The 25,811-nt window shown below is 37.4% G+C and overlaps 1 protein-coding gene and 1 pseudogene across 14 annotated transcripts in view; both read left to right on the top strand.

Annotated features, from left to right (window-relative positions):
• The window catches only part of DTNA (dystrobrevin alpha), a 342,157-nt gene that overhangs the window by 241,593 nt on the left and 74,753 nt on the right, over positions 1-25,811 (top strand). For all 13 annotated transcript variants that reach the window (XM_023531751.1, XM_023531725.1, XM_023531716.1 and 10 more), the window contains 2 exons: positions 9,616-9,829; positions 21,248-21,333. In XM_023531751.1, the coding sequence (XP_023387519.1) occupies positions 9,616-9,829; positions 21,248-21,333 (300 nt within the window). The remainder of the gene's footprint in view (positions 1-9,615; positions 9,830-21,247; positions 21,334-25,811) is intronic.
• On the top strand, positions 23,089-25,002 carry LOC105293205 (annotated as a pseudogene). Its single transcript, XR_895968.2, has 2 exons — positions 23,089-24,005; positions 24,528-25,002. The product of XR_895968.2 is annotated as a 60S ribosomal protein L32 pseudogene (transcript).

The following is a 25,811-nucleotide window of genomic DNA, read 5'->3' as shown; positions in this document are numbered from 1 at the left end:
ACTCAAGTCCAACGTTGGTTTTTCCTGCTTCTTGCGTTTTACTCAATAGGCAGTGGAGAATGGCATCACCGGAGCTGAGCCTTATAATATTTCTTAGGATAGATGGAAAAGGGCAGAAACTGGAGATGAGTGAGGAGGCTGGCTGTAAAAATCCCAAAGACAGTAAAATACCAAACCTTGGAGCTAAAATGTAGAGAATAATAAGAGTACAGTGAAAGAACCTATACAGAGTTATTCAGTGAAGTCTAAAATTACTAGCCAGAGGGAAGATAAGATATTAGATGTCCTTGCTTCTAAAGTTATTAAATATATTCTGGGCAAAGTTAAATGCTAGCAGTGATAAATTAGTTACTGTTTAAAGCATTCTTTTCATTTACCTTCTCTTACTAACTCTTACTATTTTTATAATCCTTGGTACAATACTTAAAAAAAATAAAGGCTTAATAAATGCTTGTTCAATTGAACAGTTATTGAGCCAGCAATTATTAGACCTCATTTCGAATAATGATGATGGTCTACAAACAATTTAAGCCACTGAATACTTCTTCCTGGTAGACATGGAGGACTGGTGTGATATTCAGTTTGATTTTATACCAAAAATATGTTACAGACATATTTGAATTTCTAGGGATGCCCTGGCCATACCCCAGACCTATGGAATCAGAGACACGATTTGAGACCTGCTCATTGCTTAATAGATCACCTCTGGTCTTCACCACTGGACTAGTTAACTCTAGATGGGGATGGGAATTAGCTGACATGGTGGTTTGAAAAAGAAACTAAGCATTAAACTTTATAGGTTACAAATTCTCAATCTTTCTATTTGCTTACTGAAAAATTAGAGAAATGTGAAATAATGAGCAATAGAAAAGTTACTTAGTTACAGACCCTGCTTTCCCCGCTCCCCGCCACCCCGCATACAAACTCCTGTGACCCAGTTAGGTCAATATAAGATCTGAGTGCACCATCTTCATTCGTTACCCTGAGCCACTGATCGCTCGGTTTTCTTCTTCCTGGAGTACCTCCCCTCCTCCTCAACATGTATTCATATCCTACTGTGATTCAGGAACCAACTTGAGCCCTACCTCCTATCCTTCTCCTCCAAACCTTTCCAATGTTTCCAGCCCACAATAATGTCCCTGTATTTTAAGCTGCAGTGGCTTTTTTTTTTTTTTCTTTTTTAAATCTGCACTATGAATGTGAGCTTTTAATAATGTAGTGTCTTGTCCTGATCTTCAGTTTGGCCATCTGAGTGTCTCTTTCCATGGGAATTACAACCTTTTTTATGGCCGGGCTCCTATATTTTGTTAAATCACCTGTAACATTAAGAATAATGTATTGTAGAATCTTTAAAACTACTGGTTGGATTTCATTTCTTTTGAAAATATTTTAGAATCTCATTTCTTACTTCCTTTTCCAAATCCGTACCTAGAGGCATATGGCAGTCTTTCTCCATATGCTAATGTCTATATGTGCAATAGATGTGTGGTAAGTTAATGATACGTTGAAATATTCTTTTTTTCTCATGAGCTGAGGCTCTTTGAATTTCAAGATAAGTATTTGATCTGAAGTGAACTAAAATAGTCATCACTGTAATACAATCTCTCATAGACTTAAAATATGTCACATCCATTAAGAGGAAAACAAACCTCAAATTATAGATGAAAACTTGTCTCTTTATAACCGACAAAGTGAAACAAAGAATTGAGAGAATTTGAGGGGAGAAAGTTTTATAATTCTATCTGAACATGACAGTAAATTTTAATTCCTGTTTTCTCTAAAAAATAATAATATCTAAAAGTATATAGTACTTTACAGTTTACTGTTTTTCATGTAAATGTTTATTATTCCTTAGAACATGTGTAAGATAAAAAGGGTGAATATTATTCCATTTTGTAAATGAAGAAACACCCAAATCTAAGTCTACTATCTCTAAGCCAATTTTTTCTCTATAAGAGAAAATAAATTATTGTGCACATTTAATGTGCTAAATATCTCTAGTCCTCACCACCTATAAGTTCTATGTGGTCAGAAACCTGCCTATATCTTTCACACTAATTCTAGAACCCAGAACAGTGCTGCCACATAATAAGGGCTGAATAAGTGCTTATTGTATGAGTGAAGTTTTAGCCTCTACAGTAGAAACCAAAAAAAAGAAGGCTACATGGTGGCTTAGGGTAATGAGTTTGAAGAGAAACCTAGAGTCATTTCTGCCACTCACAACAGGATAGGTTCCTCTTCCTACCTCCTCACACCCCATCCCTGTGGCTGCCTAACCCATGTGTGCCACTCCTTAAAAGTGTTTTTACTTAAAATCTAGTCGGCATTTAGAAAACCAAATGGAATTTCCATTTGAGAGTTGTCAAAGGAAAAAGACAATGCTTATTTATGTGTTCATCTTTTAGTTCTAAAGACATCGGGATTTTATTGGATAATAAAAGAATGAATCTCCATAATTAACATATTTTAAGAATCTGCTACGTGAATGAACACAATTTGGCACTTCAAACTTACAGCATAAACTGATCAGAAATACCACCTGAACTGGGCTCTCGTACTCTGAAGAGTGTGTTTACAATGGAAAAGCATGCTGGGGATATTGCACTGAAGGTCAGGAAACTTAGGTCTAAGGAAGGGAGAATTGGATGAGTTTTCAGGAGAGAAAACCTGTTTCCTTTGCTATGGGATTTGATGTGTAAGACAATAGCAGAACTCTCTCTCTGCATTTACTTGAATGTCTCAGAAGTGGGAAAACAAAGACTCAGACACCAGTCACCATCACTCTAAGCACAGGAAGCCAGGGTGGGTTAAGAGAGTGTGTAAATAGATGCACACACACACACATACCACACACATGCCACACACACAGTGTATGCACTAGAGGATGTATATATACCCAATGGCATATATACTCCCAAGGCATATCAACAGATTATCTTTAATTCTCAGCCTAACTGCAATTTCTTTTATTCAGATATAAGAAAGTACATCATAATGCAATGAGTGACTTTCCTATAGATGTAAACCTCTAAACCCTCTAAAACAATGTGTATACACATAATTATATAAATCATTCTTAAACTGCATAAATTAATTGGTAAGTACCAGCTTCTTGCAACACACCTCACAGCCTAATAGGACACAGAAGGCTGTCTTGGTGCGAAAAGACTGAAAACTATTGACTTGGAGCAGTGCTTCTCATACTTTAATGTGAATACAAACTGGGGATGTTGTTAAAATGCAGATTCTGATTCTCTAGGTATGGGGGTTGGGAATGACTGAGAGTCTGCGTTTCTAACAAATCTGATGATGCCTTGCAACTCCAAGTCTGGTCTAGACCAGCCACAGCGGCATCGAAGTGCCATTTCCCAACCTCATAGGTGATTTCAGTGTGCCAGCACGGTTGAGAACCACTCCTCCAAAATGATGGGAGTGAAACCATGGTTGTTTATTGACCTTCCCTAGCTGCAGGCCCCCTGAGAGCCTTCTAAAGGTATGTAAATGAGTGGTTGTCAGAATCACCTGGAGAGCTTTGTCAAATCCTAAACTTTGGAATTTTGAGATCTCCCGAGTGCTTTAGAAAAAGGACATTGTGCTTAGATTCACTGACCTGGATCCAGTCTCTCTGATGTGGTCTGGAGAAGGCTAGTCCTGGACTATATCATGAGATGGACTAAATTCTAAATTTGTCTTTTGATATTCCCTTTCATATTTTACCCTATTTACATGATTCTACTCTTTCTAATAAAGTTTATGACGCCAGTCATTTCTATTAGTTATAAATGCGTTTGGCTTTTTTGCACTTTTCCCAGGAATACTTGGATTTAAGTCCTCTCTAACTATGAAGTAAGAGTCCATCTCCTATTAAAAGAGTGTAAGATCAGCAAACAGATAAGAAACATTGCTTGAGATCCACAAACTCTTCTCTAACCGTGTGGAAACACTCCCCCTACTCCCAACCCCTTCTGACCCAGCCCTTTCAACCTGAGATTTCTTGGATTTAAGGCAAACTGTTGAAGGTTTGTCTATTTCTATTTATTTACAAAGACAAACCACTGTGAGGCATTAATAATTACTATCTGAAATTAACACTAATATTATTTTTAAGATTCTATGAAATACTAAATTATACTTTTAAGAATACATTTTATTCTTGCTATGGTTAATGTGAACTAAATAATTTTACTGTGCAAACTGTTGCCTTCTCTAGTATATTAGTATAAGATGTATACAGTTAGGTAAATAAGGAAACTCCACTTCCTATCGCCTGTACCTAAGAGCAGGTGCTCTGTGATGGAGTTACAGCGTAGGAACTATTTAGTAAAATGTGCGCACTGCCATCTAGTGGTGTGTCATCATTATTACAAACCTAAACATCTTTTTCTAAAATGATTTGATAGCTTGTCAAGCAATATATTTATACAACTGTCAGACTTTTGAAACAGACCTCTTAATAGCTTCCCAATGACTGACTTAGCACATTTCTCAGTGTTCCCATTTAACTAAGCAAAATAATTGCGATACTTATCTTCCTCAATAGTAATTAATAGTGAACAGTTATTATGCACTAAGCAGTGTATGAAGTACTTTACACAGATTATCTCATCTGATTTCCAAAATTCCCATAACCCTATAATGAAGGAACTATTGTCTCCTTTACAGATGAGGAAACTGAAATTTACAGAAATTAAAGGACTTGCCCAAGGTCATAACTAGTAGGGGAAGCCAATCGAAACCCAACTGAATGCCTGGGAATCTGCACTATTCTGCACAGTGATCTGCTCCTTCCAAAGTAATTACCAATGAAATAAAGTTTCTAAAAAACCTTTATGAAAAAAGCCTTTCTCACTAGGTCTCTAATTATCAAGACAGTAAAATCAATTCAAACTCCACTAACTTGGGATTTATGACAACTAAAGTGAATAAGTATCTGCTTTTGTGGCTGGGATCTGATTTGTGCTTCTTTTACAGTACTCACATAATAAATGCTCAAAATTATATGTTGATTAGTTTACTGAATTTGAGGGACTGGGCTAAAACTTGGATTTGGATTTGTAGATCTGGTCAATTAATAGTAGCATAGCGTGGCTGTAGATCAGAGGCCGGTCAATTATTTTAACACTAATAACTATCATTCATTGAGCACCTATTATGTGCCAAGCCCTTGGTCAGCACTTGTATAAACCTTTCCTTTTTTATTCTCACTATAACTCCCTCTGGGTGGTATTAGTGTCCTCATATCTAAAAAAGAATAATAAAATTTGTAAGGTAAAATAATTTTCCCACTGTTTTATAGTTATTAGTAGAGCCAGGAGTGAAACCTCAATCTTAGTGATTATAAAATCTGTATTCTTTCCACTTTGCCACTCCTGGAAAATAAGTACGTACAATATGCATGATTATAGTTTCTCTGTGTACTACCACCCCCTGTGCAATAATGCCTTCGTCTCTTACTGGGACTAAAGCAATCAGCTGCAGCTACTTCCTTATGCATGCCTGTCCATCTCCATTCCTTTCTTCCCTTACAGTCAAAAAGGATATTTTTAAGCTTCACTTCTGATCGTGTCACTCTCTCTCTTGTTTAAAACCTATGTCTTCACACTCCCAACACAAAGATCAAAATCCTTATCGTGGCTACAGTGCTCCTCTAGCCTTATCTAGTGCTCTGGCCCCTTCATGACCATAACATAATCCAGTTTTGTTCCTAGCACTGTGTATATCAGAGTAAGTCCTAATTCCAGTTATCTGTTTGTGTGACTATGAGTCATGTCTGCATCCTCTTCAGACTGTCAGCTTCCTGAGGCAGGAGCTTCATCTGCATTGTTTGCCATTGAGTCCCCAGGCCCTACCACAGTGCCTTGTACATAATTATGAAAACTAGTTTTATTTAAGTCATGTATAATTACCTAGTCTCACAGCCAGAATTAGTATTTTATTTTTCCTTATATTGAGACCGTAAATGTATGGAAACACAAATATAGATCAATTATTTTTAGTAACTTTCATATGGTTTCTGGACATTTTATTTGTCCACATTATTATTTCCTATGTTACATGCCCTATTCCAAGCATTTCACAGGCACTGCTACCCCCATTTAATCTTCATAGTAGTCATCTGAGGGTAGATGCTATTATCAGCTCATTTTTCTAAGATGAAGACTCAAAGAAGTCGAGTAACATGACAGATGATAGGACTCAAACTAAGGCTTTTGTGATTCTTCATGACTGCCTTATTGCTCTTTAGTGATCAAACACATTTTTCGAAGATCTTATTTCACTGTTGAGTCATTTTCTTGTCATGTGCTAACTTAGTCAACAGATATTCATTAAGCTCCTATAATGTGCAAGGCCAGGGCTGTGAGCAGTTTTCACGACAGAGTCTCTTCCTGTGGCACATTTGATAGAGAGGGGGAAACAGACAACCAGCTGGTCTACACAGAGAGTGCAGTAAATGATGGGGACAAACAGCATTCTAAGGTAGCATGTGGGAGGGATACAAAACCTAGAGGCAGAAGATCCAGAAAGACATCCTTAAAGAAGTGGTACTGACATTAAGGTATGATGGATGAGGTGTAGAGGAGAAGTGAGTTGAGCCAGATCAAAAAGAATTTTGCAAGCAACGTTGAAGAGTTGGATTTCAACTTAATTGGAAGTTATTAAAGGACTTTACACATTATACAAGTGACATATCATATTTGCAGTTCAGAAATATCATCCTGGCTACAGTGTTTAGAAAGAATTAGAGTTGGAGAAAGAATGAGATAAAAGAACTGACTTAGTCCACCAGTATGAGATAATGGTGATAACATTGGGTGGTGGAATTTGGTGATGGGAATAAGGGTTCATGAGATGGAGGAATTAAAGTGATATTTAGGAGATAAGAGTCCATAGGACTCAGTCATCAGTAGCGTGTGCGATGCGAGGACCCGGGGATGAAATCTGGATTCTAGCTGAGGAAGAGGGAGGGATAAGAGAGTTGGGGCCACTCAGAGGGAAGGGAACCCCAGAGAAAGTCGGTTTGACAGAGAGGAGATGAGTGTAGGCTGGGCAAGCAGAGGCTGAAGTGCCTGAGGGAACCCCATACCCACGGGCCTATTTGCCACTTCCATGGACCTATTTGATTTCACCTCTGGGAATCTTGAAAATCTCCCCATACCCTGCAAAGGCTCGGCCTGGAGAGACCTAGGCATCCAGATGCCTTTCATCTGCCAGTAGCCTTTTCTCTTTCGTGGCTTGTGGCCATTTCCTTCCTATGCCTCTTCTCTGGCACCGATTTCACATGATCCATAGCCAGAAACCAGATGAGAAGAAGCCAGTAGCCTGCTTCTTATAGCGACCTGGCCACAGATACCAATCGGGAATGACAGGCCAGATCTTATCATTACTGCTCCTTTTGCATCCTGCACCCAGACATATCCCCAAGGACTAGATACAAAAGATCTGTAGATCAAATTTGTAGGGAATAATGATAGAAATCCCAGCTATTTCCCTCAAAAAATTAAATAAATAAATTCGTCTTGTAGATACCATCACTTTGGGAGTACTTTTTTGCTAAATTGAAAAATTAGGCAAATAATATTTTAAAAATACAAATAATTTCCTTATGTGATACACAGAGAAATTTACAAATTTGGAACCCCATCAATCTGAATTCATCCAGATTTAACATTGAAGTAATTCAGTTGGAAAAGTGATTTGTATTTCTCTGCCCCTAAACCAGAGCTATGTCAAAATTTTTTCTTTTGACATAGCTCACATTGTTTTTTGTTTCATATATTGTGTCTGTATACCAGGCACTACTGCTTTTGAATTCATATATTTCCCATTTAAGGAACACCATCCCCACTTCTTAGGTACAGAAAGGAGGGTCTAAGTCTTTGAGGCTAAGAAGGTATGCACTTGTAGTAAAAGAGCCATATTTGGACCTAGGTCTTTTAAATATAGTTTCAGAATGAGCAAAGATGTAGGAGACTAAATTTTGGGAGTTGGCGGTGGAAAAGCATTGTGGCGTGCACATTTCTCAGGGACTGAAACATAAGTATGTACTTCAGTAAGAAAGACTTGTACTTTCAAATACAAACGTGTCATGAACAGTGAACCTGAACTTGGTGAAGTTGTAGAGAAGCCGGAACTCTCATGGACTGTTGATGGTAATGTAAAATAGTACAACTGCTTTGGAAAACACTTTGGAAGTTTCTCAAAAATTACATCCTTTCTAAGTATTTACCAAGAGAAATAGAAGCATGTGTCTATACAAAGATTTGTACGTGATTATTCATAGCAACTTATTCATAATCACCAACACAAATGTCCATCGAAAGGTGAGTTGACAACAAAATTGTGATATATCCACATAATAGAATACTATTCAGCAGCAAACAGGAACAAACTATTAATATGTGCAACAACATAGATGACTCTCAAAAGGTTTAGCTGGGATCACACCAGATGATCCCAGCTATACAGACTTCTAGAAAATCATGACAGAAAGCAGATCTGTGGGGTTTCCTGGGATGGGCAGTGGGATGGGTTACAAAGGAGCATGAGGAAACTTTTGGGGATGATGGATGTATTCATTACCTTATTCGTGGTATGGTTTCTGGGATGTCATAACAAGATCTCAGGGCAAACAGAAATAGAAATGGATTTCTTGACTAGCCTAGTGAAAGTAACTATGACTTAAGATAAATGAGCTGGTCAGTAATGTAGCCAAGAAACTGTTTGTTTGTGACCAGCATAGTGAAGTGATCTGGGACTTCATTCTTTTTCTGCATATAGAGATAACTTGTCCTTTCCTCCATCTTCCTTCCTACCTTAACTTTCCCTTTTCTTCTTATTTCAAACCTTATACAACTAAAAATATGTAAATGAAAATATTTTCAATTCTCAGATGCAGTTTTGATATCCTTCCAAATACTAGAATTTAAGGATTTAAGTATTTTTCTCTCTTATTCTTAGGAGTTAGGATATACAATGGGAAAATGCTTTTAAGCCAAATAGACTTCTTAATTATAAACACTAGTATCTACTTCAAAGTTGCTGAGAAACTAAATCTTAAATGTTCTCACCACAAAAAGGAAACGATAATTATGGAATATGATGGAATATGATGGATATAAGATATAGTGTTTGCTAATGCTATGGTGTAATCTCATTGCAGTATAGGAATGTATCAAATCAACACATTATACAAGTTACACAATGTTATATGATAATTATATGTCAGTGTTTTTAAAGAAGCCAGATAGACTGGGGCTTGAATGATTGTTTTGTCATTGACTTGGACCTTTGTGTTTTGTCAGTTAACTTTCCTGATCTTGCTTCCTCACATTAATGTAGGAATTATAGCTGTATTTCAAGAGTCATTATGAAGATTAGAAGTAACTATCCACTGCGGTGTTCAGTAAATCATTTGCTTGCTATTATACATTGTACACTAAGTCTTTGAGATCATATACTATGTACACATACTTATGTCAACCCTTACAGTAGTTGAACCCATACGGAAGCCTGAGGCATCTTGACAAAACAGGACAGGTGGTACATGTAAAATAATGAGTTTGCCTTTCCGTACACTTTGGGCTGATGTGTTCACTCTGTTTTAATTTTATGTAGTGCACCTGGTGGACATTTGGAACGTCATAGAAGCGTTGCGGGAAAATGCTCTGAACAACCTGGACCCAAACATCGAACTCAATGTGGCCCGCTTGGAGGCTGTGCTCTCCACCATTTTTTACCAGCTTAACAAACGGATGCCAACCACTCACCAAATCCACGTGGAGCAGTCCATCAGCCTCCTGCTTAACTTCTTGCTGGCAGCCTTTGATCCGTGAGTGTCTTCCGAATATCTATTACTTTCTGCATGTTTCGTCTACCTGTCTTCTTGTCCTTTGGGTCTTTATTCCAAATAATTTTCTAGAGCATCCTACTGCCTCTTTTTTCTTGATCTTTATCTCAATAAAGTTTCTATGTGTTTAACATAAATTTTAAATGCCGTGGAAAAGACTAGAGAGTAAAATGGTGCCAGGAAATTGAATACAATTTTATTTTATGTGCTGACCTTTATTTAACTCATCCCACACTTTCTAGAAACTATGGACACTTGAAAGTGTTGTGTGATGGCATGCCTGTGAAGCAATTTAATGAAGCATGAAGCAGGAGGATGTTTTTTAACTCCCTTCTTTGCAAATTGCCTAAAACAGTGTTTCTGAGGTGTCATAAAAAGACCCTAGAGCAAACAGCGAGAGATTAAAAAGGATTTCTTGACCAGCCTAGTGAAAGTAGCCATGACTTGCGTTAAATGGACTGGTCAACAGTCTGCCACATAAAACAGTATGATGCCATCCATGCACCACAGTTGAAACTCAGCCTCATTATCTTATAATTTCCCTTCATAGAATCAGAGGCTTTTAGAATTGGCTGAGATTTTAAGGACTGTTCTTCCAAATCTTTCATTTTACGAATGAAGGAACTAAAGAACAAAGAGATTGTCACTTGTCCAGTGCCTCTCAGCATGTTAGTGGCAGAGTGGGGGCTTAGGTATTCAGCTAAGATTTCTTTTCCAATGCATATGTGGCAGCCTTGTGAAATGTAAAAGCTCCTCTGAATTATACTGTCAGCCTAAAATTTCAAAGGGGCTCTTGCTAATAGCCCCTGGTCTGGATATCATATCAACACCTCTACTTTCATTACTGGTTTTGAATATTAAAAAGGAAAATTTACTAACTTGACCTTTCAGCAATCACATTTTAAGACTCTCAGAAGACTTTTCTCAGTCTCATTGTCTGACCGATGCTTAGGAATATTTAAGCCCAGCACTGGAGATGTTCCAGCCAGGCTAATGTTATTATGCCACTTACATACAAAAGTCACCAGCTGTCACTTTGCATCCTAGAGTGGTAACAGAATTGTTTGTGCTCAGTTCGAACAGTATACGTTATTGTCTCTGTGATGTTTATGTTTTGAGAAAGTCTCTAGTTAAAATAAACGACTTTGAAACAAGCAGTCCGTGTGATAGATTCCGTTTTCAGTCTGTGCAGAGTTCAGTACCAATGTACAGCTTTGGGCTCATCACTGTGGTAAACGCGGGGCGAGTAGCAGGGCTGTGATTCCACATGGCAGGTAGCAGAATGGAACTAGGCTATGGAATTGCTATAACAGCATTTCTACCCTGTCCCCTTAGCAAGAGCATGGCAGTTTTCAGACTTTCCATTCAAGTCTTCAGGGGACTGATTGGTTATAAGCGTTAACAACGGAAAATGTAAAAAGAGAAATATAATGTCTTGCTAAATCTTGGAGTGTTGCTAGAGGATTCATAAGGAATCAAAGCTAAAGAATAATTTTGACTCATTCTATAAATACAGTAAAAGGGTCAGATTAACAATGAGTAAGGGGATTTTGTAAAATATATGGGAGTTAAACTAATAGGGTTAGATTTTTCACTTTTGTTGAGAAATATTGGGAATATCATTTCAAAAAAAAAGAACTGTAAATGTTTTCTAAGTAACTATGATAATATGGCAGAATTATTTCAAGATCGATGAATGCTAAACTTAAGGACAATACCAAGGTAAGGGACAGTTCACACAAATGTTCAGAAGAAATGTTTGTTTGCTCCCTAGTCTTCATACAGATAGGAAGACCCGTAATGTGTACTTTTAGCAGTCTCATTGTAGATTTATAAGCACATCCACATAAAGAAATCTCACTGAAGAGATGTTTAAACACATCCACATAGAAACCCCAGTCTGCAGGTACTTCTGCCTTCTGTCCTTTGACATAGCAAATGAGTCTAAGCAGTTCTTCTCATACTCAAATTTTCCATCTGATAGCTTTTCAAGTTTTAGACAATAGGAAATGTAAGCCATCAGGAAGTACTGATACCTGAAAATACAACTTAGAAGTGAATATAAGAAGAGAAACAGGAATAAAATGAATGTTTAATTCTACTTCTTATAATAGTAAATTTCCATTTATCCAAATGAGATCCAGGATGGAAATTTGATGTCACTTCCTACCACCTATCCCATGACAGAATGACAGAACCCAGGTGTTTAAGGGAGCCGTCCACATTTTGGTAGACATGAATGAGCCTGATATGCTCCTGCTGTTATAGAATCACTAAAACGTTTTTTTAATTTATTTTTATTTTTAATATGGTTACATTGGTTAATGAAATCCAGTAAGTTTCAAGTGTATAATTCAACAGTAAGGCATATATATATTGCACTGTAGAATCACTGAAACATTTAAAAGATTTTCCCTTATTTACTGTATATTAAATGAAAGTATTTTTTTGAAAAAACAAAAAAATTCTAAATAAAAGTTAGAGATGCCTTAAGAACCTGAACTCTAAAAAGAAATGTAAAGAAAAAAAAAGCGGGGTAGGGGAGACAGTATAGCAATTTAAACTCAAGAAGTATATGAACTTGCTTTCAAAGAAGTGTGGTCATTATTTTGGTGGTACCTTAAAATTAACCAGACCCAGCCAGATGGACTCTGCCAAGAAAATGGTCTGAAATGAGGCTCAAAGCCCACTTTACTTGAATGTATCCCCGGGAACCAGACTTGCCTTCCCACAACCATGGTTCCCCAAGAATAACACTTCCCCTTTATCTCCCCCAAAAGATACTTGGATCTCAGTTCTCATACAGACCCTAATCAGTTTCCTGGTTCCAGGGTTACCCTGTCCTTTGGCTAAGACAACCTCTTAGGAAATATAGTACATAGCTATATACATAAGGTTGACAGAATGTTAGGACCTAGTATTTAACCTCAGTGGCCTATGTCCATGCTTGTTGTTCTAACATTGAATAGGCAATCTCTCAAGTCTAGCAGATTTTTGTCCTTTCTGTCTTTCCTTCTAAAAATGGCTGAATTCCTGGGAGGGGGTCAGCCAATGGCATTGTCAACCAACTTCTAAGCAGACACTTTCCACACCCAAAAGCTAACTTCTCTAGGGTCTCAAGGGAAATGGAGGGGTGTATGGGAAGGATGGGAAAGGGTATCAGAAGAGGAGAGATGGGCTGGAGGTGGGGGGGAGGAGGAGAATATTAGGAAATAGCCAGTCTTCAATAAGACTCCTCCTCTTGTCTGATTCCTTCTGTGTACGTCAAGAACTGGCCTGCCTTCTTCCCTCGTTTGCTGCCAGCAGCCTTCCACTGGAGGCTTTCTCCTTCAGAACCCACTAACAAATTGGCAGCTTTTCCTCTCACCTCTTGTCCATATCCTGGGGTGGGGGGTTGGGGGTGAATCTCTTTGGCTGTGTTCTAAGGACTTTTATTGTTATTATTTTTTAGGAAATTGAAAGTAACAAAAGAAAAGCAACATGGCAGAACCTTACGAGATGAAAATAATTATTTTTAAAATAGCTTTATCGGGGTATAATTGTTACCTTGAAAATAATCTTTAAAAATCTATAATGTGTGGCCTTTTTGAGAGATAAGGTCACAAAATCTGATACACAGTGGAGCCCTGCACCTCTCATGGACAAGTTGATCACCCTTCTCCAGGTGCCATAGTTCCTTTCACAAAATTCTGCTGTTCTCTTACAGTGCATGTCTTACTGCTGGTCTGACTGCCTCCCACAGGTTAACTTAGAGAGGGACCATGTCTTCTTTGTATGCACAGCATCTGAGACAATACCCAGCTCATAATCAATCACCGAGTGAATGAATGAATGAAAATCAAAGGTTGACTTTTCTTATCTCTTGTCACACTAACTTATTCTTTTTCTAAGATTTAATCCTTCTCAATCTCCAGTATATCATCAAGACTAATGAGTCCAAGTTTGCTCTGTCACCTAGATTCATACCCTCTAGTTTTATTTCTCCACAGAGAAGAAAACCAGATATTCATGGTGGCTAATGGACATGTCCTATTTTCACAAAAGACTTCAATGTACTTCCCTTATGCTCTTTCTACTTCCCAAGGAAACACTACTAATTTTAGTCTGTTGATTGAGTCTCATTGCAATTTAGGAGAATCTTTCTTCTTAAGACAGTTCCTCATAAAGTAGATTATGTGACAGTGGCCTTGTTTTTAGCAAATATTATTTTCACACATATTCAGCCATTCAAAATTTATAGTAGGCAATGACAAATATTAAAAGGAAGAGTGATTTTTCCTACTTTTGGGTTCAAGCTATATTCTTAATGCCAATTCTCTAATAATAATAATAATATAATAGTTGTAATAATAGCTGAAATGTACTCATTTACTGTGTGCCAGCAATCTTACTGGTTTGGCACTATTATTATAATTTTCTAAGTTGAGTAAATGATGAAACTGAGACAGAGAGTTTAAATAATTTGCAAGTCATATAGCTTCATACCAGTTGAGGTGAGTGGAGGAAAAAATCGTTTTGTTTCAGGAATCAGTTTAAGTTCAGATCTACTCATGTTTTCTGTTTCATTTTTTAAAATGAGAATTAATGTACTTTTTTTCCTAGGCTTACTCTGCTTATTACAGGATATTATTATTACACTCACATTTCTAACCTTTTCAGTGTGTGATATTTAGACATAATTTGACAGAATGTATGTGAAAGAAATATTTAGACTTAACAAGTTTTGCATCGTAGATTTAGTCAGTTTTATGACAGCCACCCAGAACTCCAAATTCATGGTAAAATCATCTTTCACAGAGAATACAGAATCCTGGTATTTTTCTCTGTGTTTGACATATCATACCTGGCTGAGCCATTTGAACATCTGTTCCCTCTGCTAAGCCCCCACCCCACCCCCAGCACTAGGAAAGGTACCACAGCACTATTTTAGATAGATGGATGTGAAATAATCCTAGAACTCTGCCAAAATCCTTCTGCCTATTAAGTTTTAAAAATGATTCTGATGTTTAACGAAAGATGTACTTACAAAGTACACAGCCGTTTCTCTGTGTGACAACAAAACATATTGTTCAATTTTGAGGCTATGTAGATGTGTGAGAGCAAAGGAAAAAAGATGAGTCATATGAAACTAAATGTTCTTCTCTTTTTTTATTATCTATATGGCTAAAACTAAATATTTAAATAGCGCTTACGTGGTTTGGTGATTTTTTAATTTACACATCTAAATTCTGGATATCCATAGAACATTCTCCTCTAGTCACTAAATTTTGTGGTAGAAAATATTTTCTTCCAAGATTCCTACATGTTGCTAAAATAAAATCTCTTCTGAAGACTTTTCACGATTGTAGATAAATTGAACATCTTTAATGTCACTCATCTTTCTATCAGACTTATACTTCACATGAGTGGCAGTGAGATTTCACAGGGGTAAGAGAGACATGTCAACAGTATTGGTCCCTTTCGTTCTGGAGAAACTCCTGGAAAACACTCCTGGCAAACTCACCTGGCCCGGTGCTATGAGAAATTCTTTTCCCAGATCTTTTGCTAACATTATGGACAGCCCAGAGAGATGCCGGGGCTAAAAAGGGGTTTCTATATGTTCATATGTTAACTTCACTATCCCAAAAGCAAGAGTAATTATGTATGTGATCACATCTAAATTCAAAGTATCACATGACTCTACAATCTAAAATTAAGGGCCATTAAAGTCAATCTTTGAAATTTTACTCAAACACTTAGTATTTCTCAATATAAAACTTAAGTGGTAAATCAGAAAGTTTGTTTTCCCTTCTGGATTCATTAATTTAACTAAGATATACATTAAGAGTTTGCTGTATGTGCCAGCAGGTGCTATGATAGGCTGGGGATGAAAGTTGAATAAGATGAGGTCCCTGCCCTTTGTAAAAATGTGTCATATTAAAATTAACTGTTTTTTACTTTTCTCCATAATAGACCATGAGTAAATATCCCCAATCTCTTAAGCATTGCCAGTAAATATCTCTTGAGTTACCGAATGAGTGATACATATGAACAAAATAATTCCCAGATAAAGAAGCCAGAAGAAAAAACAATTCTCTGTTAATTAAACCACTAAAATGTATGAGAAAGAGCAGTTTGACTGCCATGCCTTTGCTTATCAAAAATACTTACCAAATGTTTTTGTAAAATCTGTTGGTAAAAGCTTCTGATTTTAGTATTCTTAAAAAGGGAAATAATCCCTCCAGCCTGTTCAAAAATGAATCAGTCAGAATTCAAATCTCATTTTGGAGGGCTTGAAATTTCATGAGGGGATCTTTTAACTTCAAACAGGAAACTCTTTTGGCAATTTGGAGAAAATTTACATTCTATTCCAAATTTAGCCTGGTATTTCAGACCTATCCGTATCTATTTGTTGTTTTTCCTTCCTGTCAAAAGCAGATTTTACCTCCCCGACAACTTTTCCCTAAATGTAATATCTTATTAGTTTTAAAAAATCTGTTTGTCTTTTTGAAAGTCATGGAAAATTCAGCCTAGAATAATGCAGTTATTCACTTTTTATTATGATGAATCAAACTTTGAAGTAATCCATGTTTTTAAGACAGACACTTTAAAAATCTCTCTATGTATTTTAACCAAAAGGTAAGCGCTTTCCTGTTTCCATTTCAATCAGTTGGTCCTCAGAAAAATTTGAAAATCTTCAGAGTGAGAAAACAAAGTATAAAAGGGAAATAAAAGATTTAAAGAAACATTGATTTATGAAGCAATTTCAATTTGTATCTTTGATAATCCATGTGTTCCCTTAAATACCCTTTTAGGTATTACTTAAATACCAATATAACGATTTAATTGGGTATTTTTTTGACATCAAGCTAGAATGGGAAACAAAGTTTGCATAGGGAAAACCTTCAGGGTAATTGGCTTACAAATGGAATATATTCCATTATGCCAAAAAACAAATAGTGGGAAAAATGAGTGAAGTATGCATTACACATTGTGTTCTTGCTCTACCATGAAAGGGAAAATACTAAAACAAGTAAAATCTTTACATTAGAAATAAAATTTTTCTTTAATAAAAAATGATAACCTATTAGTAAATATCTTTTAAACCCATTTCTCATTTACCCTGAAAATACTCGCCAGAGGTGCTTGTGGCTATAGCGTTTACCCCGAGATAATTCGCAGATTACAGTCCTAACTTTATTTCCAAAGTTCGCCATAAAATATCTCGCTTTTGGTATTATTTTCATATCGCTCCACTATAGCGATAGTCTTTGGAAACAAGTGACATCATTCTATTTATAGCATTCTGTTTTTAGTAGAGGTATTTCCATTTACAAAATTTAGTAATTCTCAATCGCTGAAAATGTCAAATCCTAGAAAACATAGCATTCTTATGTGTGACATTAAATTTACACTGGCAGCAACTGCACTTTCTTTTTCTAAACAGGAATTAAAGCTTTTGCTGTTATCTTTTATGCTACTGAAAAATCAGCAGCACTAGCAGCTTTTATTCACAAAGAAAAGCTTATGTGGTCATGTCACTGATTACTGATTCTAAGGCCACCCCAAAAGTCAGTGCTTCTAAATGGATACACTGTATACTATATACAATACTCTCAAACACATCTGGCTCTGTTACATGCCAGCAGAACTGCACATGAAATTGAAGGTCTGCTGTCATAGTTTTTTATATAAACCAGAAAATAACATAGACTTTTTTAATGCTCTCCCTAGTATTGCCCATTCAACTGAGGCCATTTGGCCTGCAGCATTAGGGCCAGTCTATGTTTTTCATCCTCAATACACTCTGGCAGGTCTGCTTCCTGAGTTGTGGCCAACAGCCAATATTCCATATATTTAGTTTTACTACTTTACTCCTAGAGGCATTGCATGAACAGACTCACTTTGTAACAAGATGCCGCTTTCCTGCCAGTTTGCATAAGACTCCTGGGAGCTTCCTGTTATCCATCCTCATAAGCTTGACTTTCCACTTCCTAGACACTTAAGGGATTTCACTGACTGTTAGTGAATCAAACTACCCTAAGGACAGTTTGTAATGAAAGTAGCTCCGTTTGGGATGTCCCAACTTCTCCCTACTGTTTGCTTCTTTTGTTAATGAAATGGGCCAAGGTGACCTTGTTTAAGTAATAGCCTCTGTTAGGGAATCTTGTCAAAGGCCTTTAGAAAATCTGTCCCCCTACCCCCGACTCCCTGCCACCCGCTCCCTTTTCTTCATCCTGTTTTATCTACTGAAAATGTTCTTTAAAAAGATCCATTTGTATTTAAGTCTTTGGTGCCCCATTTTCCATTGTGGAGTAGCTATCTCCACTCATTCTTTAAACTCCTTAAAGGTTTATCGATGCCAGGGCTGAGCAAGGTCTGAACTCACCCAGAGTTGGTGTGCTTACCAAGACCTACATTCATGCATGTCCCCGGAATCTTTCTTCCTGACAGGGGTCACATTGGCAGTCTAGCACAGTAGCTTGCATAACAGTACATTTCGGTGGCCTAATTTCACCCTTGAGTTCCTGCAAAACTCTCATTGAGCTGCCTTCCACTTGGTGATTTATCTAGATTTATTATGTCGATTTGGCAGAATAGCTCTGTTACAACAGCTGTTAGATTTAATAGCATTAATCTTGCATTTCCAAAAATACAAACATATATATATTGCATTTCAAGGAACAATACAGGATGGACAGTATCCCTATGATCATTAAAAGCTAAGGTTTAAGAATTCACTCATGAGCTATCATTTCGTCCTTTGGAGATTGCTGTATTCCAACATCATCTGTGGTCCATTCTCTTTCTCAGGTTAAATTGTTCTCTCTGATTCATTGAAAGAAACTTTTATTGTTCTTTAAGTCTCATAAATAATGCTCTTCAATTTCTTTGTATTTCGAAGACACGTTATAGCTATATTACTCCTATTCTTTCATACCTCATAGACTTTCCTGTTATTATTTGAATCATGTTTCAGCTTACGAAGAGAAGCTAACTCTTTCCTAAAATACAATTTTTGATACTTCCAGGTATTTATGCAATGAAAATGCTGGGGTCATGGAATAATTTTGAATGAGGTGGTTTTTACAAAAATTATTACATTTTTACTATAGCCGCTTGCTCTAAAATTAGTAAACAACTTAATGAATGGTCATTCAGAATTCTAGGGGCACCTATTATAAAGATTAATGGTTGTTAATTAATATAAGAAATTTATTTTTCACTAACTCTGTGTGAGACAAAGTACAAGGCAGTGGAATTCAAGTTACTCATAAGACAGGTCTCTGCCCCCCAAAATTTCTCAGTGTGGATTCACATGCATTCATGTAAATAAACCAGTCATGGTCACACGGTGTGATAGGTGCCACATAATAGGTAAAGATGAAGGGGAGAGTGATTGCCTCCACATCAAGGGGGTGGGAACTGTTTTCAGAACAGAGTGAATGATGCTGTTGAGCTGGGTCTTGATGACTGGGAGGGATCGTCCTGGGCAGATCATGCTGGGAAAGGGCAAGAGCATTAAACAGCGTGACCGTGGCATGGAGTGCACCAGAAATGGTAACAGATGAGAGTGGAGAAGGCAGATAAAGCTAGAACTATATCCTATATGCTAACCACGGGGTTTAAAATAATGAAATAATATGGCCAAATTTGTGATATGAGTGTACCAGCAGAAAGATCATTCAATATGTTATTACACTGTTAAAGCAAGAGCTGATGGAAGAAATGGCATTGCGAATGGAAAGACGGGAATGGGTTCAATATACGGTGAAGAGGTATATTTGAGTCCCTCAGACGTTTGTTCAGGGCGGTAGTGAATTGAGGAAGAGCAAGAAGTCAAGGGTGACCCTCCACAGGATTTGTTTTTGGGTAACTAGGTACATGATGATCCTAACGGTCTGTACCTAACTGTAAGAGGAAGAGCAAGTCAGTAATAGGATTGGCCTGGCTATTAGGGGAGAGCTCTGTAAAGATGATAAATTCTGTTTTGAACACACTTGGTTTGACCTGGGGCATCCAATTGAAGATTTCCAATAAATAAGTCTTGTGGGCAGGCTTAGAAATATAAATGAAAGAGCCACTAGCATAGGTACAGTCAGTTTTGCATTCTGCCTAGGTGTTTTTCAGGTACTATGCTAACAATGACAGTGGCAAAGATGAATAGCAAATGATCTCTCTCCGAAGTCTAGTAAGGAAGAAAAACACAACTGTTTATTGTATCTTACTCTTCTAATACATCAGCTCTATGAATCTTATTCATATAAATGATTTATTCTATATACTAAACCCTTGTCAATATGGATTTTATTTACCTTTCAGCCACATTATTATTTTAAATAACTCTTTTGATCATTCTAAAGGGTAGCAACTACCAAAACAGTGAATTACTAATATGATACACTTTCTGATCCCAAGGATATAAGAATAAACAGTTTATCCTAGCTGGAAAATCATTCAGCTTAAATATTATACTTCTTACAGTATGCCCTTTATATCACATTTTGTGAAGGGCAAGTTAGTTATACCTAGTATGTCAATGAAGATTTGGCAGCTCTAGTGTCATTTAGGTGAAAGGAGAATGATTCAGAGCTCTTATTTTTGCCCCTTTAAAGTACTGGGACAAACAGAGAGTCATGGACATGGACAATAGACAAGTGGTTACCAGAGGGTGTGGGGAGGAGGAGTAGGAGGTAGATGGGGTACAAGGGGTCAAATATATGGTGACAGAAGGAAATCTAACTATGGGAGGTGAACACACAATGCAATATATATATATGCCTTACTGTTAAATTGTACACCTGAAACACTGGATTTCGTTAACCAATGTCACCATAAAAAATAAATTTAAAAAACAGTTTTTAATAAAATATAATAAAGCACCAACTCCCTTTGAAAAGTAAATGTATGATATAAGTGTAGTTGACTTGTGGGAAAAAAATGATGGGTGAAAAAAATGTGTAGTGAAAAAGTCTCCATAGTTACCCTAACAAAATTCAGTTCTCTGACCAAAAAAAAAAATTCTGAAGTCTTGTTTAAATACATTAATAGAAACATGAAATCATCATTTATAAAAGTATTTTATGAAATCCAAAATGAAAAGCATGCTTTGTAATTTCAATCCATACTTAAATGGCACATATCCCTCTGGCTACCAGTCCATGCTTTGAGAAATTTGATATATACAAATAATAACTTGAAGATGCTGCTATCTCTTGAAAAAAGGAAACATTGATTAGACAGTTTTTTTGAAATGTTTGAATTGTATTCACAACCTTTTCTAAAATGGATGTGGTCACATAATGCATGCAGCTAGAGTGTCCTATGAATTTTATAGAACAGAAAATGTCAAACCTTGTTACTGGAAGTTCTCCAAATGACATCTTTTTTTTTCTTTTTTTTTCTGTTATCATTAAACAGGGAAGGCCATGGCAAAATTTCGGTATTTGCTGTCAAAATGGCTTTAGCTACATTGTGCGGAGGGAAGATCATGGACAAATTAAGATGTAAGTTACTCTCTGTGTCTCTCTTTGCTTATTCTTCTCCTACGTACCACATTTCTTTCCCCACCATTCCTGCCCCATCCCCCTGCCCATCTGTGACTTTCCACATCCTATGAGAGTTGTTAGAAATATGATCTTCATTGATCTTTGGATTTCGTCATAGAAATATTTTCGTAGTAGATAAATGTTAATGAAATGAATGTTATCCTTCTACTTACAGGTTATTTATTATTTATAACCTGTTCAACATCACCAACTAGACTGTGATATTAAAGTAAGATACACGCTCTTTCAAGTTCATTGTACTGTACTGCCCTACAGGCATAAGTCCATTTTCATAGGGTCATGAAGGCTTTGTTTGACCACCTTTCTTTTTAAAATAATCTAAAACCAAAGCTCCCAGCACATTTCTTCATTCTTCTCAGCCAGAACTGATCAAATCACTAGGAACCCCAGCCATTTTTAAGTAAGCATTGCCAGGGTGGAGGCATAGTAATTGCATAGAGACACTATGAACTGAGAACTAACTAGGTACCAATAAAAACAGGATAACCACAGTACATTGAGTGACTATGGGCCTTTTAAGTACCTTTTGTCACTAAATGCGGTAGAGTTTTTAACGAACAAAGTAGTGAGAGTTTTTTGGTTGGTTGGTTGGTTGGTTGGTTGGTTGGTTGGTTGGTTGGCTGGTTGGTTGGTTGGTTGATTTTAGGTAAAGATGCTGACTCAGAAAGTTAAAGTAAATCACATAGCTAAAATGGTACCAAGATTTGAACCTTGACTTTTTCCCCTTATACCAGAGGTTCTCAAATTTTAGTATGTATAGAATCACCTGGAAGGCTTTTTAAAACATCAATTTCTGGGTCCCGCTCCCAGAATTTTAGATTCAGTAGGCCTACAGTGGGGGTAGGGAGCAAGAAGTTTCATTTCTAACTAGTTTTAAATGATGTACATGCTGCTGTTTAAAATAAAAATTTCCATTTAATCCTTTCCTTTACTCCAAATAGTATGAGTTTTGTTTATAAGGCTGTGTAAGAAAGAGCACTGTTGTGAGAACTAGGAGTCCAAAATTGAAAGCCTAGCTATGTGACTAATTTGCTGAGTTACCCATCCTAAATTTGGGAATTTTGTTAGATACCTGTGGAGTCCCTCTTACTTCAATCATCTGTGACTCAAGGCCTATTGTGAGTGTGATCACTTACTTCTTGATACACCAAGAGGGGAAGAATGAAGGAAGATACTGAAAAAGTCCTTTGTTCCTTTGGAATTTCCTTGGACTTGCTCCAAGGCAGAGTTATGACATTTGACTGTAGGTACATGGAAGGTATATGGAAGCCCCACACAAGTTCACATCTTCCCTCACTTCCACGAACCTCCTTTCATGGACTGGCCAAATGCAGTCAGGATCCAGAGAAGCCCAACCAGACCTTATAACAGTCAGTTTAGTTTCTCTTTAATTAGCTAGAAAGATTTTTTAAAATTCCAAACTCGCTACATCAGTGCTTGATTGAGGGTAATAGCGAAATTAGATGGTGGCAGAACCAATGCAGTTTTTTAAAAAATATCTTCGGAGTAATCCAAGGGGCATGTCCTTCAGGGTTAGAAGAGAAAGTTTAGCCGGTGCAAGGATAGAATCTCCTGAGGGCCTTGAATGCTGATCTCATGTCACGATTGGACACATACTGAGGACGTTAGATAAATGTTTTAAATACAGAAGTCTAAAGAAACATTTCTAAATACTCATTCAATGTTATGTTAATAAGTACCTGGGGAAAAGGTCCCATTAAAATAAGTTTGAGGAAAACTGAGAGAATCAGTGTTCTGCACTTCAGAACTCAGAGCCTTTCATGAACCAGGTTAATTCTTTGCTATCAAGGACCCAAGTGCTTTTCATCTTTCTACTCAGCTTTCCTCAGTGTCAGATTTTATCATTCTCTTGGGGAAAAGGTGAGTATGACAGTTTCGGGAGTCACATCTCACTCCAAAGTCTCATTGCTCAGGGAGGCCTCACAGGCCAATTGCTACAGCAGTTACTGATAACAGGAAAGGGATGACCTTGATAGTCATGGATGACCTTGATAGTCTAGTCTTAGGCTAGAAGGTGATAGTCCACTCTCACCTTCTAGCCTAAGAAGGGCCACTGCTTTCCCTTAGCTTAGAAAGAAATTTGGAGCCAATAAAGATGAAGGGAATGGTTGTTGGGTAAGCAAGGAACAATGTCTGCACAATTCCAGAGCTCAAGATATAACCAAGTGTTCGAGCAGATCTTTACCAATTGTCAAAACTCCTACAGGTCTCTTGCAAGTCCACAAATTCCTAGCAAACAATGTAACTGCTACAGTGCTTTTTCCTCACACTATCCTCATCACCCACCAAAAAACCCATAATTGGTAAGCAAAGAATGCTATCTAGTTGCCAAATCCTCTTCAGTATGGTAGAAAAAGTAACAAATGCATGAATCCCATTGGAAGTAAACTGTATTCTCTAGTCTGCAGAAATAAGCTTCACAGTATCACAAATTCTGTAGAAACACAGATAATGTGATCACAATACGTCACGTTGCCGTCTCCCAGAACTGTGGACCTGAATCACAGGCTAATGTGTCCCCAGTTCTCTGACTAAGGAGTCACTCTTCGTAGAATTAATCCCAGGAAGGTGATTTTAATAGTTTCCAGGTAAGTCAGTTGAAAGTGATTTGACCACGAACAATTTAAATGAAAGCAGTTTGGCTGGAAGAACCTCTCCAAAATGTTAATTAGTCAAAAATGAACATTCTTAGTCACCAGTGGTAATTATTGACCAGATGAGCAAATACGAGCAAATCCGCCCACAGACAGCAATGGCTGACTCTTGGTGAGTGGGATTGTGGGTGTTTTCTCTAGTCTTCTTTTGCCAGCTTGCATTTAATAATAGAACAGGCAAAGTAATGATTTTCTGCATTGCTTTTGTAATAAGAAAAAGTAAAATGAAAGGATATGGAATTTCTCAGGATTTGAGGGGTTTGTGTTCCCTTCTTTAAATTCTAATTCATCGTAAGCCTATGTGCCAGCTGTGCTTGTTTGGCGATTTTTTTATTTTTGCACACAGAAATATTTTGTTTGTTCCAACCAGCCTTTTAATGCTAGAGAGAACAGGGCAAGAGTAATTGGCTGGAAATAAATCAGAGGTTTTAAAATGTGAAAATGGCTCTTCCTCAGCGCTGCCTACGGAGGTGGTGGCCATCTCCTATTCGGCATCATGGCTGCGCTCAGACCCCTCGTGAAGCCCAAGATCATCAAAAAGAGGACTGAGAAGTTTATCTCACACCAGTCAGACTGATATGTCAAAATTAAGCATAATTGGCGGAAACCCAGACGCATTGACAATAGAGTGCACAGAAGGTTCAAGGTATGGGAGTAACAAGAAAACAAAGCACATGCTGCCCAGTGGCTTTTGGAAGTTGCTGGTCCATGATGTCAAGCAGCTTGAAGTGCTGCCGATGTGCAACAAATCTTACTGTGCTGAGATTGCTCACAATGTCTCCTCAAAGAACTGCAGAGCCAGTACGGAAAGAGTAGTGCAACTGGCTATCAGAGTCACTAATCCCAAAGCCAGGCTGCGCAGCAAAGAAAATGAATAGACAGCTTGTGTGCACATTGTATTTGTGTTAGTAAAACCATAAAATTCTAAAAATATGTAATAAAAATAAATAAAAAACAAAAATGTAGAAAACAATAGAAAATTTAAAACAGTTTTTAAAACTGCTTTAAAATGCATTAAATGGGACAACAACCCCAGGTTGCACCACAATTTCCAATACTCAGAGTCGCAAGGAACCAGTATGCAAGGTGTTCATCACGCACCTCCAGGCAGCCTAGGATATGAGGGCATGCCCTGAGGTCATAGGACTTGGCAACCTAAATATAAACTGACCTAATATTCTCTTTCTGTCAAATTTGTTCTTGGTCCCAATATAGCCTGTTGTTTTAATGAAATGGAACACTTGTTTATACTTCTGCTTTGGGGACCCTGGGTAGTCTTAAAGATCTTATGAAATTCTGAATCCAGTGCTGTAAGCCTGGGATGCCAGGCACTGTTCTAAAGCTTCTGGGAAGGGCTTGTTTTGTTTTTCCTTAAAAGACTACATTATGGCGAACACAGTGTATTTGTTGAGTTTCTATTACTGAACTGATTGTTCTGCCTCCATGCCTACGCCCAGAGTAATATTTCTAACTCACTGGTCTGCCTTAAATTCTTCAATATCTCCCCCCAACATCTTCTGGACACAATCTAAACTCCTTAGTAGAGCTTTCAAAGCTCTTCACCTGCCACCGTGCCCTTATGTGTATGCAAGCCCCTGGCATAATGAACTGCTTCAAGATTTGTGAATGCGTCATGCTTGAGCACGCCAATGCACATCCTGACCCTGTTTCCTAATGCCTGACTAGCCCCTCATTGTCATTTATTCTTGGCTCAGATGTCACCTTTGTAAGAAAATCTCC

Source organism: Pteropus vampyrus, unplaced genomic scaffold (assembly GCF_000151845.1).
Source record: "Pteropus vampyrus isolate Shadow unplaced genomic scaffold, Pvam_2.0 Scaffold3, whole genome shotgun sequence".
In the NCBI taxonomy this organism is placed as follows: Eukaryota; Metazoa; Chordata; class Mammalia; order Chiroptera; family Pteropodidae; genus Pteropus; species Pteropus vampyrus.
This window is presented reverse-complemented; position numbering and strand designations above follow the sequence as displayed.